Source organism: Protopterus annectens, chromosome 8.part0 (genome assembly GCF_019279795.1).
Source record: "Protopterus annectens isolate FY-2018-M chromosome 8.part0, PAN1.0, whole genome shotgun sequence".
NCBI lineage: Eukaryota > Metazoa > Chordata > Ceratodontiformes > Protopteridae > Protopterus > Protopterus annectens.
In genome coordinates this window covers 1805332516-1805346618 of record NC_056741.1, presented here as the reverse complement: position 1 = coordinate 1805346618, position 14103 = coordinate 1805332516, and the positions used below count along the sequence as shown (strand labels likewise).

Sequence of the window (14103 nt, the reverse complement as noted above, 5' to 3'; positions counted from 1 at the left end):
CACTGTCAACTTTCATATTACCTACTTAGACTGGTCAATTGTTGAAACCTGAATTGAACTAGCTGATTTATTTTGTTTTAGTTTTAGCCTTCAGGCCTCATTTAATCAGTTAAATTAATCTAACCATTCCTTATAACAGATCATTGTTAATGACACCAGTTAGTTTACATTATCCAATGGACGTTAATATCCAGTGATATTATTCTCTGTGAGCTATTCAAATATTGCCCAGTGATTTTAAGTTATCTGAAGAAGTTTTCATGTTCTGTTGAGCAAAGCAATTAGATTTGTTTTTAATAAAGTAAAGAGAGCGGGTTATTCTGCCATCACATTCTAACTTGTGTAACTTCAACTCATTTAACTTGGTAGAGAAATCCTGTTGTTGCCTTGCATTAAAATGGATGACCTAGGAAATAAGGGAGATCCTTACCTGTGGAATAACGCCATAGCATGCAGGAAAATCTGTCTCATTGGCCAATTTCAGCATGTGTTGGTATGGGTATCTCAGAAAGCAGCGTCCTAATTCAATAACTGGATTCAGTAAATTTACATGAGGTACAATGCACCTGTAGACAGGAAAGAGATAAAGTCAGAGAAAACAGGGAATACCTGCCTCACATGTGAAATAAAGACTTAACACTATACTATATATAAAAAATAAATAGGTAGAGTTCTTTGCGGTACCCAAATTAATAATAAATCTTTAATGGACATGCTGTCACAGCAATATTACAGAAAATGACCTTCTAGTGGCAGACATCAGTTATTACCCAGCCTAAATTCATACAGCTAAATGTTCTTTTCAGTAGAATAATGCCACTCCCATGCTACTGCTCCTCCAGCATCAGTATGTGAGCTCCCAATATAAAACTGGCATTACCGTATGCTGTCTTCAGTTTTTCCAGTGAGAAACTTTTAACGCATGGCTAACTCTGCTGAAGTAATATTACAATTATACACATAACTTTAATCAACAGGATATAAATAAGCATAACACAAAGAAAGGCAGATAGTAGTGGTGGTAGCATGGGGGGTGGGGCACAGTTTTGGAAAACTATTACCATAAAAAACATTTTCTGATAACTCAAATACGTACATCATTTCACTTCAGTAAAACTTCATCAGTATTTTATAATCTGGCCAGAATTGCAAGCAGTTTTTTTTTTCAAATAAAATTTTTATTTCACTTTCTTTTTTTCTACTATGAACAATTTAATACAAAGTGGAAGTAAGATAACAATGGGGTTACATATGATCAAATAACACATGCTGCATACAGAAGTCACGGCATACATGTTGATTAACCTTGCTGGTTTAAAATTAAAACAAAAATCAAGCCGAAAAAGAGACAGTTATTATTCCTTATAATAAGCATTAGTAAAAGACAAGCATAGCTTGTAATGTTGAATTCACACTAGATATCAAGCATCTAATCGTTTATACAGCTATTATACCATTAACCATTGTTATTTTCACAAAAGGAAAAAATATAATTGTTTACCTGTATCTATCAAAGCAACTATTTAAATTATTTACACTGGGTTGTCACTCACATAGGACATTCTAATAAAGTTTAGAAGTTAATATTTTTACATATAATAGCGGTAGATGAATTGCAAGCAGTTTTGTAGGTATAACCCAGGATCTAGATACTGTAGCACACCCACTGTGAGGTCTTCCCTAGTGAGATCAGATCACATATCAGTCACATTCAAAGTAACTATCACACCTGACCCCGCCCCCCAGCAGCAACTAAACTAAAAAAAAACTTCTTCAAAGCAGATTATAACCTTTTATGGGATGGGATAAATAGCTTCATTCAACCCTCCACCCTCAAATGGAACTGGCAACTATGCTGAGTTCTACAACAATGCTTTATACAAACACCTGTATAACTGCACTGACTTGGCTATACCTGATAGGACCAAAACAAGCTCCTCAAGGAAGACCAAACCTGCCTGGTGGATAACTGCCATTAACAGGCTTTGCAATAACAGGAAGAAATTGTTGTCTAAGAGTAAGAGGGAGCAAGCCCTAAACTGGAAACACTCCCTCCTCAGCATGTTGTTGTTTGTCTTTCGGCTTTTCCCGGTAAGGGGTTGCCACAGCGGAACTCCGGTCCGCTAATGATTGGCAGTAGATTTTTATGAAACGCCGAGGTGCCAGCTCGACGCCCAACCTTCAATGAAGGAACGCCCATTTACGCACGCATGTCTTTCGAACGCTACCCAACCGCGTGGAGGACATGCAGACTCCACACAGAAGGCACTCCCAAGCCAAGCCGAGAATCGAATGGGAAAACCTTTTGCTGTGAGGTAACAACGCTACCGCCGTACCTCCGCGGAAACCACACTCCCTGATCAGCATAAACAAGCAAATAAGACTTCTTGTGAAGTCCTCCAAGTTAGCTTCCTCAACTAAGGACAACCACAAAGCATTCTTTAGTTACATCCATAACCTAAAAGGATAGGCTCAGATTTGTTCCAAACTGATAGTTAATGATACCACATATACTGAGCCTATGTACATAGCTAACCTGTTGACCAACAGGTTCTGTGAAAACTTCACTTTCCTTTCCTGCCACATGTACCCCATGACATCCATACCACCTGTCCCCTACATTGTATCTCTAAAGAGAAGGTCGTAAATACACTAGCTAAGGCAAAAAACACAGCATCTATGGGACTTGATAATATCCCAGGCTGTGTCCTACATGGGCTCCAACAACAATTAGCAACACCATTGGATACTCTTTTCAATCATAGTCTAGGCACTGGTTTCATCCAAGCTAAATGGAAAATGTCCACCATTATTCCCTTGCACAAAGGTGGTGCTTCCACTGACCCCGGGAACTACAGACCTATTAGCCTAACTATCCTTATCTGTAAGGCCATAGAGCAAATAATCATGGACATTATCTACAAAGATATAGGTAAATCTCCAAAGACTTGACCCTATTCAGTTTGGATTTGTCAAAGGGAGATTATGCCTGTTAAACCTGGTGGACTTCTTTGAGACCATCACCAAAGCCCTGGACAAGGGGAAATCTGTACATACAGCCTACCTAGACTTGGCCAAAACTTTTGACACTATCCCCCACTCAGGCATCATTGACAAACTCATCTGCTAGGTATCAACCCTTATATCATTAGATGGGTTGCTAACTGGTTCACTGTTAGAACACATATAGTCAAAATATGGGAATCCACCTCCAACAGCAGACCTGTAATCAGTGGTGTTTCACAGGGATCAGTCCCGGGACCTCTCTTATTTGTAATCTATTTCTCCAAAGTACAAGCAAAAACTAAAGGTCTGTGGGTGACGACAAAGTCTGCTGATGAATACAATCTGGGAGCTGTCATATAATCTCCAAATCATGTCAACATCCTACAAGAGGGCCTTACACAAACAAATGATTGGTGTTAAAGTCATGGCCTTAAACTCAATGCAAAAAATATATTATCTTCAACAACAACAGCAACATCCCAAGTACGCACTCAGTTGAGTACTTTTCCAAGCACCTGCAGCAACTGGACAGACCACAAAGGTTCCTCACAAGAAAAATTCAAGGTCGTCAGCATCTGTCCTATGTGGATCCTCTGAAATCACTGTCACTTTATTCTGTTTCATACAGACTACTCCAAGGGGATCTCTGACTTTCATATAAGGAAACTCTGACCCTGCTTTAGTGGAAATGCTGCATATCTACAAGTCAACTGGTACACAAGTTACTCACTCTAAAGACCTTAACCTGGTATGTGACATTAACAGAACCTGCTGGAGGGATAGAATTGTCTCCCAGAGTTTACCACACCTTTGGAACAGGCTCCCACGTCATGTCAAACAGAGCACTTCATTGGCCCTCCCTCTTCAATCTGGATGATTGGATGGATAACCATAAATCCAGCCCAAGGGTTCCATCTGTGTCCCTCCTGGACAGGAGCAAAAGGTGTTGATCATAGAAATAAGGGTAGAACTTTAGGCTGGTATGAAATTAAATCATTTTTTATTCAGCCCAAAGGGCCAGCATTACAGACACAGTACTAGACTTAAAATTGTACATTAGGAAACTGAACTTAAAAGTCTTAATGCATGATGAAATGGATAGTGTTGGCAATGATTCAGATGTTAAAACTGGAACCACTAACTGCTCGATAAAACATCTTTATTCAAACTTAAAATTGCTAGTAAAAACTTTTGCCTCATAAGGCTTCCTCAGGCAAAGTAGAACAAACAACACAAGTAACCCATTTAAATAGTATCTCAGTCATGACAGCATCTTCAGTTAGACTTGTTTATGCAATGCTTTCAGCATAGGTTTCAAAGAGATACTCGCCCGGATTCGGCAAGCCCTGCACGGTGTGCAGGAACAGTGCAGGATCTCCAGGAGGCAATATGTCCACTGTGCGATCCAGGAATAAGCTGCAGGGACATGCACGAGCGGTCCTGCACTATTCCTGTGTGGACGCAGCTCCTGTATGCAAATTACCCCATTTGCAGGTGAAAACCATGCAAATGAGGTGAATATGTGATCCAGGAAGCTAGCAGATGGCTGTGCAGGACTAGTGTAATCTGCAGAATTGTACTCGGTTAGTAACAGGGTACATTTCTGCAAACTACAAAACGGAGCCATGACAGCTCCAAATAAAGGGTGTATATAATGTGTAAAGCATGCCAATGGCAATTGGCATGGAAAACAGTCAGAATAAAAAAAATAAAAAAAAAAGTTTTTTTTTTTTTTTTTTAGCTGATTTACACTGTTTAAGTGTAGGGCAGCAGCATGCAAATGGGATCGGGCGAAAAATAAAACCTGAAATAAGCATTCTAACCAAAATCACTATTTTGCCATTATACTCAATGGCAGGCAGAAGACAATATGGCCAGTGAATAATGGTTGCTAAAGGGGGGGGGGGGGGGCTCAGTGTGGGACCTGTAACTATGCATCAGCAGGCAATCCTATGCAAATGAGGGGAATGATACTGAATCCCAGATTTCCCCTGAATGCTAGTCAGCACCCAACAGTGTAAGTACAGGAATAGCTTGGTGCAAGCCTAGGAGTTAAATGACATCATGGGGTGTGTGTCAGGCATACTGTAAGTGGATTGGAGCCCTGTGGTTCAGGTTTGCCCTTAGCTTAGCAGAGCTAACAATGGGGGGGGGGGTTGAGGCTGCCTAGCGCTCTTTACATTGTCTAAGCGGGTCTGCATGCCGCGCACCGGGTTTTAAAGGGAAAAAAAAAGTAAACTATAAAATAGCAGCTCTGTGCACATTTGAGCACTGTGTTTGTGCAGTGCACCCCCGGGCTTAAACAGGAAGAAAATGGGAAGGAAAACAGCAGTAGGAAGGTAATCTAGGAGAACTAGCATAGCTGGCAGGTGAAATGTATCAGAATCAGCCAATTACACAGGCAGCAGCCCAGCACAGCCCAGAACACTGTTATAAACTATGCAAACGCCTTTCCCTCTGTTTTTTCCCACATACTCTACACCACCGGTGTATACAAGCGGGGAGATTTTAACAAACAAAAACAACAGAATGACAGGGGCTATAGCAGCTATCATACATCAACATGCAGAAGAGGCTGAGCGTGGTGAGAATGAGAATGCTGTCGACCAACCCACAGTGAGGAGACAGAGAAGAGTGTACAGACCCAGGGTAATCTACCAGGGGCTACATGAGCTGGAGATAGTGGAGTGCTATAGGGTGGACAGGGACCAGCTACAGCAAACTGTTGAGCTGTGCCGGCCGCGCCTGACGCACAGAACTAACAGAGGGGAACCCGTCCCAGTGGATACCAAGGTATGCGTAGGCCTAATAATACTAGCCACAGGTACCTTCCAAAGACCAACTGGGGATATCATGGGGATCTCACAGGCATCAGCATCCAGAGTACTCCACCAGCTCCTGGATGCCATGTCAGCACATGCGTGTGAGCACGTATTTTTCCCCAACACCCGTGACGCGTTGGCCAGCAATATGCATCTCATCCACCAAATAGCAGAATAACCTGAGGTAGTGGGTGCTATAGACTGCATGCACATACGCATCAAAGCACCACCTGGTGAGTGGGGTAGGGTCTACGTCAACCGCAAAGGTTTACCCTCCATCAACTGCCAGGTCGTGTGCGATGCCCAGGGCATTATAATGAATGTGTGTGCTGGCTGCCCTGGAAGCTATCACGATTCCCACATCTGGCATCTGATGCAGCTGTACCAGAGATTTGCCACTGGGGACATCCCTTACGGTCACCTAGTGGGGGATGTAGGTTACGCATTGGAGCCATGGCTGATGACACCCATCAGAAATGCGCACACACCCCAAACAAGAACTCCATAATGAGGCACACGCACAGACTAGAATTATAACAGAGTGTGTGTTTGGGATGCTCAAGTCACGGTTCCGGTGCCTGGACATATCCGGTGGAGCCTTGCAGTACTCGCCAGCTACATGTACTCAAATTGTCATCATATGTGCCGTATGATCCTGCGGAAACAGCTGCAGCAGGAACAGCACGGGGCAGAGCCACACAGCCCCCCACCATTGTCAAGGCCTGCACAGGCACAGAGTGACTCGGAGGAGGAACAACCTGAGCCTGTCTCAGCAGGCAGAAGAAGGCGTGCCCAGTATGCCCTGGCAAAGAGGCAACGCATAGCACATACACTGACACAGTAGGGACCCAGGGAATGACACCTCTCTCGCACATACAGTAAAAGGGATGCTAAGCATGACACTACCTATGCTCAACCATATATAGGGTGTGTACTATGTGCATACAACATAGGCAGCCGTTCAGCACCATCCTCAATACTGGCACACCCACAAGGTAAGTCACTCTTCTTACCAATTGCCAAATGGAGTAGTATGTGTTGTTACTTGTATCTATGGTATGGATGTGAGCATGCAAGGGAATCGGGTGGCTAAATGGGATGCCAGCAGATAGTAGACACCTATAGTGGCAGCATGAGATCTGCAACAAATACTGGTGTCACCATAGTAGCCAGTACTACACATGGTGACAACACCCACTGCAGGAAATGTGCTGGGCCACATGTGTGTCCATATGACACACACATGCCAGTCAGGGTGGTTCACATACCCAACAACAGTCTCAGCCTGCAGGACAGGTGCAGACAAACACAAACAAAGGCTGTGCTAAGGTCTCTGAATGATGACTATGGGTAAACCCCCCCCCCCCCCAAGCCTACACAGACAGACTACATCAGGTCAGGCAGTCGGATGTTAGTTCAGAAGGGTAAGAAGTCAGAAACTGATATGTAGGTCAATCAAACCTAAGACCTGTAGTACACTGATATGCCTCTAGTCAGCATGACAGGTTAGAATACAGAATGAAATGGAGTACCTGACATACCAGTACAGTCACAGCAAATGTGTACAAGTGTCAGGTGTGCCCCGCCAATACTATGTAGAAATGTAGTAACACTCTGGTCTGCCCCCCCAATCCGATGTAGAAATGTACAAACAGTCAGGTGTGTTCCCCCCAATCCCTATGTAGAAATGTACAGTCAGGTGTGCCCCACCAATCTTATGTAGAAATGTACAAACAGTCAGGTGTGCCCCCCCCCAATCCTGTGTAGAAATGGAGAAACAGTCTGGTGTGCCCCCCCCAAATCCTATGTAGAAATGTAGAAACAGTCAGGTGTGCCCCCAATATTATGTAGAAACAGTCAGGTGTGCCCCCAATCTTATGTAGAAATGTAGTAACAGTCTGGTGTGTCCCCCAATCCGATGTAGACACATTGTAACAGTCAGGTGTGCCCCCCAATCCTATGTAGAAATGTAGTAACAGGCAGGTGTGCCCCCCCTCAAAATCCGATGTAGAAATGTAGTAACATGTATGTGTAGGTATAATACCAGTGGAGCACAGATGACCTGAGGTGGCCAAGGTAGCAGGATAGACTGTAGCATTTGTACAATATGCAGGTATGAGTGTGCTAGGTTGGTGTGTGTTACATATTGTGTGAGAGTAGTCAGTAGGTATGCATGGTGAGGTTTGACCTGGTGGCCATTGCCCAGTACTACCGATGACAGGGCCAAGTCCTCACAACTGCAGTGCCAAACACAATGCTCCCCAGTATAAAACATTCTAGCAGCAAGCCTTTGTAAATGTATGGAGGTAATATGTGTCACCACCTGAAAGATGGACATGGCATGACTGTTGGGCCAGATATACAAGGAGTACACAGGGGAAAATACCCCAGACAGACAGTGTATAATGTGCAACCTTGAAATGGACACACCCTTGGACTTGTACATACAGGTTTGCATCAAATTATCTGGCCTTGTAGTAGGGAATACCAATGTCGTCTGGCCAAACACTCGCAGAACACAAAGGTCATAGGAATGATGTATTGAGAAACAGCAAATGTCCCTGCACAAGCCAGCATAACTGGAATGCCCCATGCATATATGTGAGTCAGATGCAAGTAGTGTCCATAGCACACATGCACCCAGCTCACCCAACCACCACCCACAGGTACCTCTCTGGTCTTATCCCTGCTGTTGGGCATGGGTACAATATGACCCCCACCTGTGTATGGCAATAGGGAAAGAATGCAGCATGCAGTGCAGGTGTCCCATGCAGGTGTGTCCCTAGCTGTACGCAGCACCTTGCCAGCATCCACACCACCTGATCAATACTGACAGAAAGTACTGGCATGAACACCTAGCACACCTACCCTGTCACCCCGGGGGAATATACTATATGGCAGTCTGGTACTGTAGGACTGACAGAATGCAACGGGCTGCTACAGCTGGCCTGAATCACTACCAAATGGCCTACAGTCCTTTGCCAAAGGCCTGCATCTCACCCGTACTGCCAATGTATGCTATGTCATGGACTCCCAAATAACAACATAGCACAGTCCAGAGAACCCATATGCAAGGCCATGTGGACAAATCAAAGTAACATGTCCGCCATGAACTGTGAAGCAACACCAATACACTGATGTGATAAGGTGATAACTATAGGAAACATATCAGAGAATGTTTGCATAATGTATGGAAGAGGATAGAATAATAGGGGGTGGGAGCATGGGCAGCATGGAATGTGCGAAGTCCGAAACACAGCCATGTGCACATACTATCCCTGGCTGCAAACACAAGAATGGGTGGCTACAAACCCGCCCATACACCACAATAGGGGTAATGTCCTGACTTATGACTCCTGCCTCTAGGTAACCTGTGTGAATCTGTACAACTGTGAGGCATTGCCAGAGCAAGATAAGGCCATACTGTCATGTCGATGGATGTACAAGTATGGGATCCTCTGCTACCAATGTACCAAGGTGCTGAACCGGTTACACAGACCCAGCAGCAAGTGTCTGCAGCACCCCCTCCAGAATGGCATTAGTTTGCAGGAATATGTAGGCATTTGACCACAATACTGGACACAGCTGCATTCATTCTGTGTTCCCCAGGACATCACTGCAAGCAAAAATGTCTACCTGACAGTACTTGAGGACATAAAACATCACAGTGTATAACTACACATGTCTGAATATCTCTGCTAACACCAGTACCATGTAGCAGAAGCAGCACAGACACAATTACCTACAGTACCCACTATCCCTTGCCCAGTTTGATCCCATATTGCCAACTGATCTACAGATATCCTACAGAAACAGTTTGCTAGCTGTAGGGGTAGAACACAAAAGTCTGCATTGGAGTACAATCTACCTGGAATGGATCCACACATTCAATACAGAAGGGCATACTGGGCATGCTCCCACACTTAGAGAAAAGAAGGCAATGTCAGACAACAACATACTGAAAGATCATAATGGGCATGCTCGCACACAAACAAATGAAGCCCATGTCTGGCAACAACAGTAGACCATACATATCTGACAGTTGCAGATGTTAGTGCATACACTCCTCAGTATGCACGAGTCATGCTTTGCACACACATTGGATAGGAATACACACATATATCCAAGGACAACACACTATAATATGCCAAACGTACACATACATAGATGTGTGGATGAGAGTGACAGTGAGAAAGAGCCTTCCATCATGAGGCCTGCCCTGCCCAGCACACAGCCAAATGGCTACAACCACATAATGTGTAAATGTCACTCACCATAGAAATTAGCCACTGGTATCCCACAGCATTATAGACTCTGTGGTGATAGTGCTAACTGCGCAACATGACTGTACAAGGCAGTAGTCATCTAGCAGTTGTATACATGTACCTGCGGAATATAAACCTCTGTGTGCCTGTGTGTGGTGTGTCTACCTCTAGATGAATGGGTTATGGCCCATGCACACACACTGCCCTCCCCATAGCCCTACTATGGCAAGCCTGCTGATGTCAGTCACTGTGAAATACACCTTTGTAGAAGGGAAAATCCAGTAATCTCTGTGGTGCATCTTATAACTGTGTAATGCTGTAGTGTGATATACTAGTAAGGTTGGAATTCTAATCCAGATGTGGCAACTGTGTGTGTGTGTGTGTGTGTGTGTGTGTGCGTGTGTGTATGTGTCTATGTAGGGAGTAATACCTTTTTGGCTAGTCACACTCACTAAATTCAAATGCCCTACTTTGGCAAGCCTGCTGATGTCATTCACTTTGAAATACACCTTTGGGAAAGGAGTAGATCAGTAATCTATGTGGCGCGTCCTATAACTGTGTAATGCTGTAGTGTGATAAAACTAGTTGGGTAGGAGTTCAAATCCCAGACATGGCAATTGTGTGTTTGTGTGTGTGTGTGTGTGTGTGTGTGTGTGTGTGTGTGTGTGTGTGTGTGTGTGTGTGTGTGTGTGTGTAGGAAGCAATGCTTTTTAGGCTAGTCACACTCACTACAATTCAAATGCCCTACTTTAGCAAGCCTGCTGATGTAATTCACTTTGAAATACACCTTTGGGGAAAGAGTAGCCCAGTAAGCTCTGTGGCATGCCCTGTAACTGTGTAATGCTGTAGTGCGATAAACTAGTTAGGTAGGAGTTCTACTCCCAGACATGGCAAGTGTGGATGTTTGTGGATGTTTGTGTGTGTGTGTGTGTGTGTGTGTGTGTGTGTGTGTGTGTGTGTGTGTGTGTGTGTGTGTGTTTGTCTGTGTAGGGGCCAATACGTTTGAGGCCATTCACAGTCACTACAACCTCCATTGTCCTTCTTTGGCAAGCCTACTGATGTCATTCCCAGTGAAATACACCTTTGGGGAAGGAGTACTCCTGTAATCTCCGTGGTGTGTCCTATAACAGCAAAATGCTGTAGTGTGCTATAATAGTTCGGTAGGGGTTCTATTCCCAGACATGGCAACTGTAGATGTGTGTGTGTGTGTGTGTGTGTGTGTGTGTGTGTGTGTGTGTGTGTGTTTGTCTGTGTAGGGTGCAATGCTTTTGAGGCCATTCACAGTCACTACAACCTCCATTGCCCTTCTTTGGCAAGCCTGCTGATGTCATTCCCAGTGAAATACACCTCTTGGAAAGAAATTCTCCAGTAATCTCTGTGGTGCATCCTATAACAGTGTAATGCTGTACTGAGATACAGTAGCTCAGTAGGGGTTCTATTCCCAGACATGGCAAGTGTGGATGTTTGTGTATTTGTGTTTGTTTGTGTAGGGAGCAATGTTTTTGAGGCCATTCACAGTCACTGCAACCTCCATTGCCCTTCTTTGGCAAGCCTGCTGATGTCATTCCCAGTGAACTATACCTTTGGGGAAAGAGTACTCCAGTAATCTCCATATTGCGTCCATTAACAGCGTAATGATGTAGTGTGATATAATAGTTTGGTAGGGGTTCTATTCCCAAACATAACAAGTGTGGATGTTTGTCTTTGTAAGGAGCAATGCTTTTGAGGCCATTTACAGTCACTACAACCTCCATTGCCCTTCTTTGGCAAGCCTGTTGATGTCATTCCCAGTGAAATACACCTTTGGAGAAGGAGTACTCCAGCAATCTCCATGGTGCATCCTATAACAGTGTAATGCTGTAGTGTGATATAGAAGATTGGTAGGGGTTCTATTCCCAAACATGGCAAATCTGGATGTCTGCGTAGGGAGCAGTGCTTTTGAGGTCATTCACAGTCACTACAACCTCCACTGCCCTTCTTTGGCAAGTCTGCTGATGTCAATCCCAGTGAAATACACCTTTGGGGAAAGAGTAGTCCAATAATCTCTGTGGTGCATCCTATAACTGCGTAATGCTGTAGTGTGATAAACTAGTTAGGTAGGAGTTCTAATCCCACACATGGCAACTGCGTGTGTGTCTGTGTTTGTCATTCGTATCCCGTGTGGAGGTGGCTGTGAGTATGTAACAACTGGACTCATTGTGGAGCGGGTTTTGCAAATTTCTTATATGGTGGGCCTATTATATGTCACAATGTCCACCTTATAAGGATAACAGATGTCAAATAGCTGAGAGGCTGGGGTGCCAATCCATTCCCCTACATGTGACATCAAGGCCTGGGAAACAAAGTAAGCAACCCTTGTATTACCCAGAGAACACCCTCATATCATGTCTCATACACAATAACACTTGCCTAGGCAACAACTGCTATGTTGGTAGTACCCTGCATATTGCTCACAGATAGTAACCATGGTGTGATTGCAGTGGACTACAGAGGGCATGGCACCCTGTCCCATCACTACAATAGGCACATAATTGTAGACAGTACGCCTTCACAATGTTCCCCACTGGATGCCTGCAACAACTGTGGTGCCATCAAATGTGACCCACAAAGGACATGCCATGCCTTAAACACATGCCCTGTATGGACAGATGCCACTGACACCAGGGAATACCTGTGTCATGCTATCCATGTAGGTGCAGGGTCAACTTGGTGTCCATTAGTAGTTCCTGCCACATGAGACCAGGACTGGCACATCTGATGATAACAATCTGTGTACACAACATGGGCCAGACACCCCAGGTACAGTTCCACATGTAACTGAACATGCATATGGGACGTGTGCACATCCCAGACACCGTCCATGTCATGGACTATAGAACACAATCATGGCAAGCATTGCACAGCACTGGCCACACACAATAGTAACCCAGGTGACTGGATGGTGTGAATACAATACCCACGTGTGTGGGCCAATCCAGATACTGCACCCCTGAGCCACACTGCAGACCACTGTCATGTGGCCTGATGCCAAGGTATACCCTTCACCTAGCCTTGTATAGCCTTCTGGCACAGTCAGCCACTACACACCCGTGAAGCAATGCAACCATGCATGTCAGTACTGGCACCCTGTGTCTGTGTGTGTAAGGAGTATGATGCTTTCAACCACATTCACACCTACTACAACTCTCACTGGCCTACTGATGCATGCTGTCTGATGTCAGACACCTTCACATACCCTTCACCCATATAACATTTGGATACCCCTGTGGTGCATGTGATACCTGCACATTACTGTATTGTGGCAAGCTAGCTAGTTAGGAAGTCTATTTCTGACCCTGCCAAGTGTGTCAATGTGTGTGAGTCCCTGAGAGAGTGTGGCTGTGTTGATGTTAACACCTGTTCATTTGGACAGGCACGTGTACTACACCTACCTTATCACTATTATATCACTGCTGCAGATGTCACCATCAGATATACCTTTGGACAACTCCCCAACATGTAAGCTATGTGGTGCATGCAATAACTGCATAGACATGTGATAGCGATACACAGTCAGGGGTTTGAAACCCTGTATTGGTAGGTGTGTGACACAAATATGCTTAGGTTTTACTCTCCCACCCCCTCCCTTACTTACTTTGTCTCTCTCTGTTTCTCTCACTCCCTCTCTGGTAGATGGGGAGAAGTACACCTGCTTTGCTTAGGCAGCAGCTTGTGTTTTGTAAGTGATGCTCATGATCAGATGATCGCCTCTGCACGAATTGCAGTCCCTCTCTAGCTGATTGCATGTGGAACAGCTGTGGTAACATTCCCATAGCCAATTGCATGGGAACATATTCCAATACTAGGAACATTATGTTGGTGTTGGGCCTTTTAATTCACTGTGAGCAGGACCTAAATTTGGTGTTTGGTAAACAGCATCACATATGGTATTGGGATTTACCTCTAACACCATACACTGTGGAAACAGGTCAACAAACAGGAGGGGGATGTGCCAGACATGACTACAGAAT

General features: G+C 44.5%; 1 protein-coding gene across 1 annotated transcript in view; it reads right to left on the bottom strand.

The window, feature by feature from the left end:
• HYDIN (HYDIN axonemal central pair apparatus protein) overlaps positions 1-14103 on the bottom strand; it is a 6673197-nt gene that overhangs the window by 5247468 nt on the left and 1411626 nt on the right. Inside the window, exon 15 of the mRNA XM_044079523.1 lies at positions 431-566. Coding sequence (XP_043935458.1) covers positions 431-566 — 136 coding nt within the window. The remainder of the gene's footprint in view (positions 1-430; positions 567-14103) is intronic.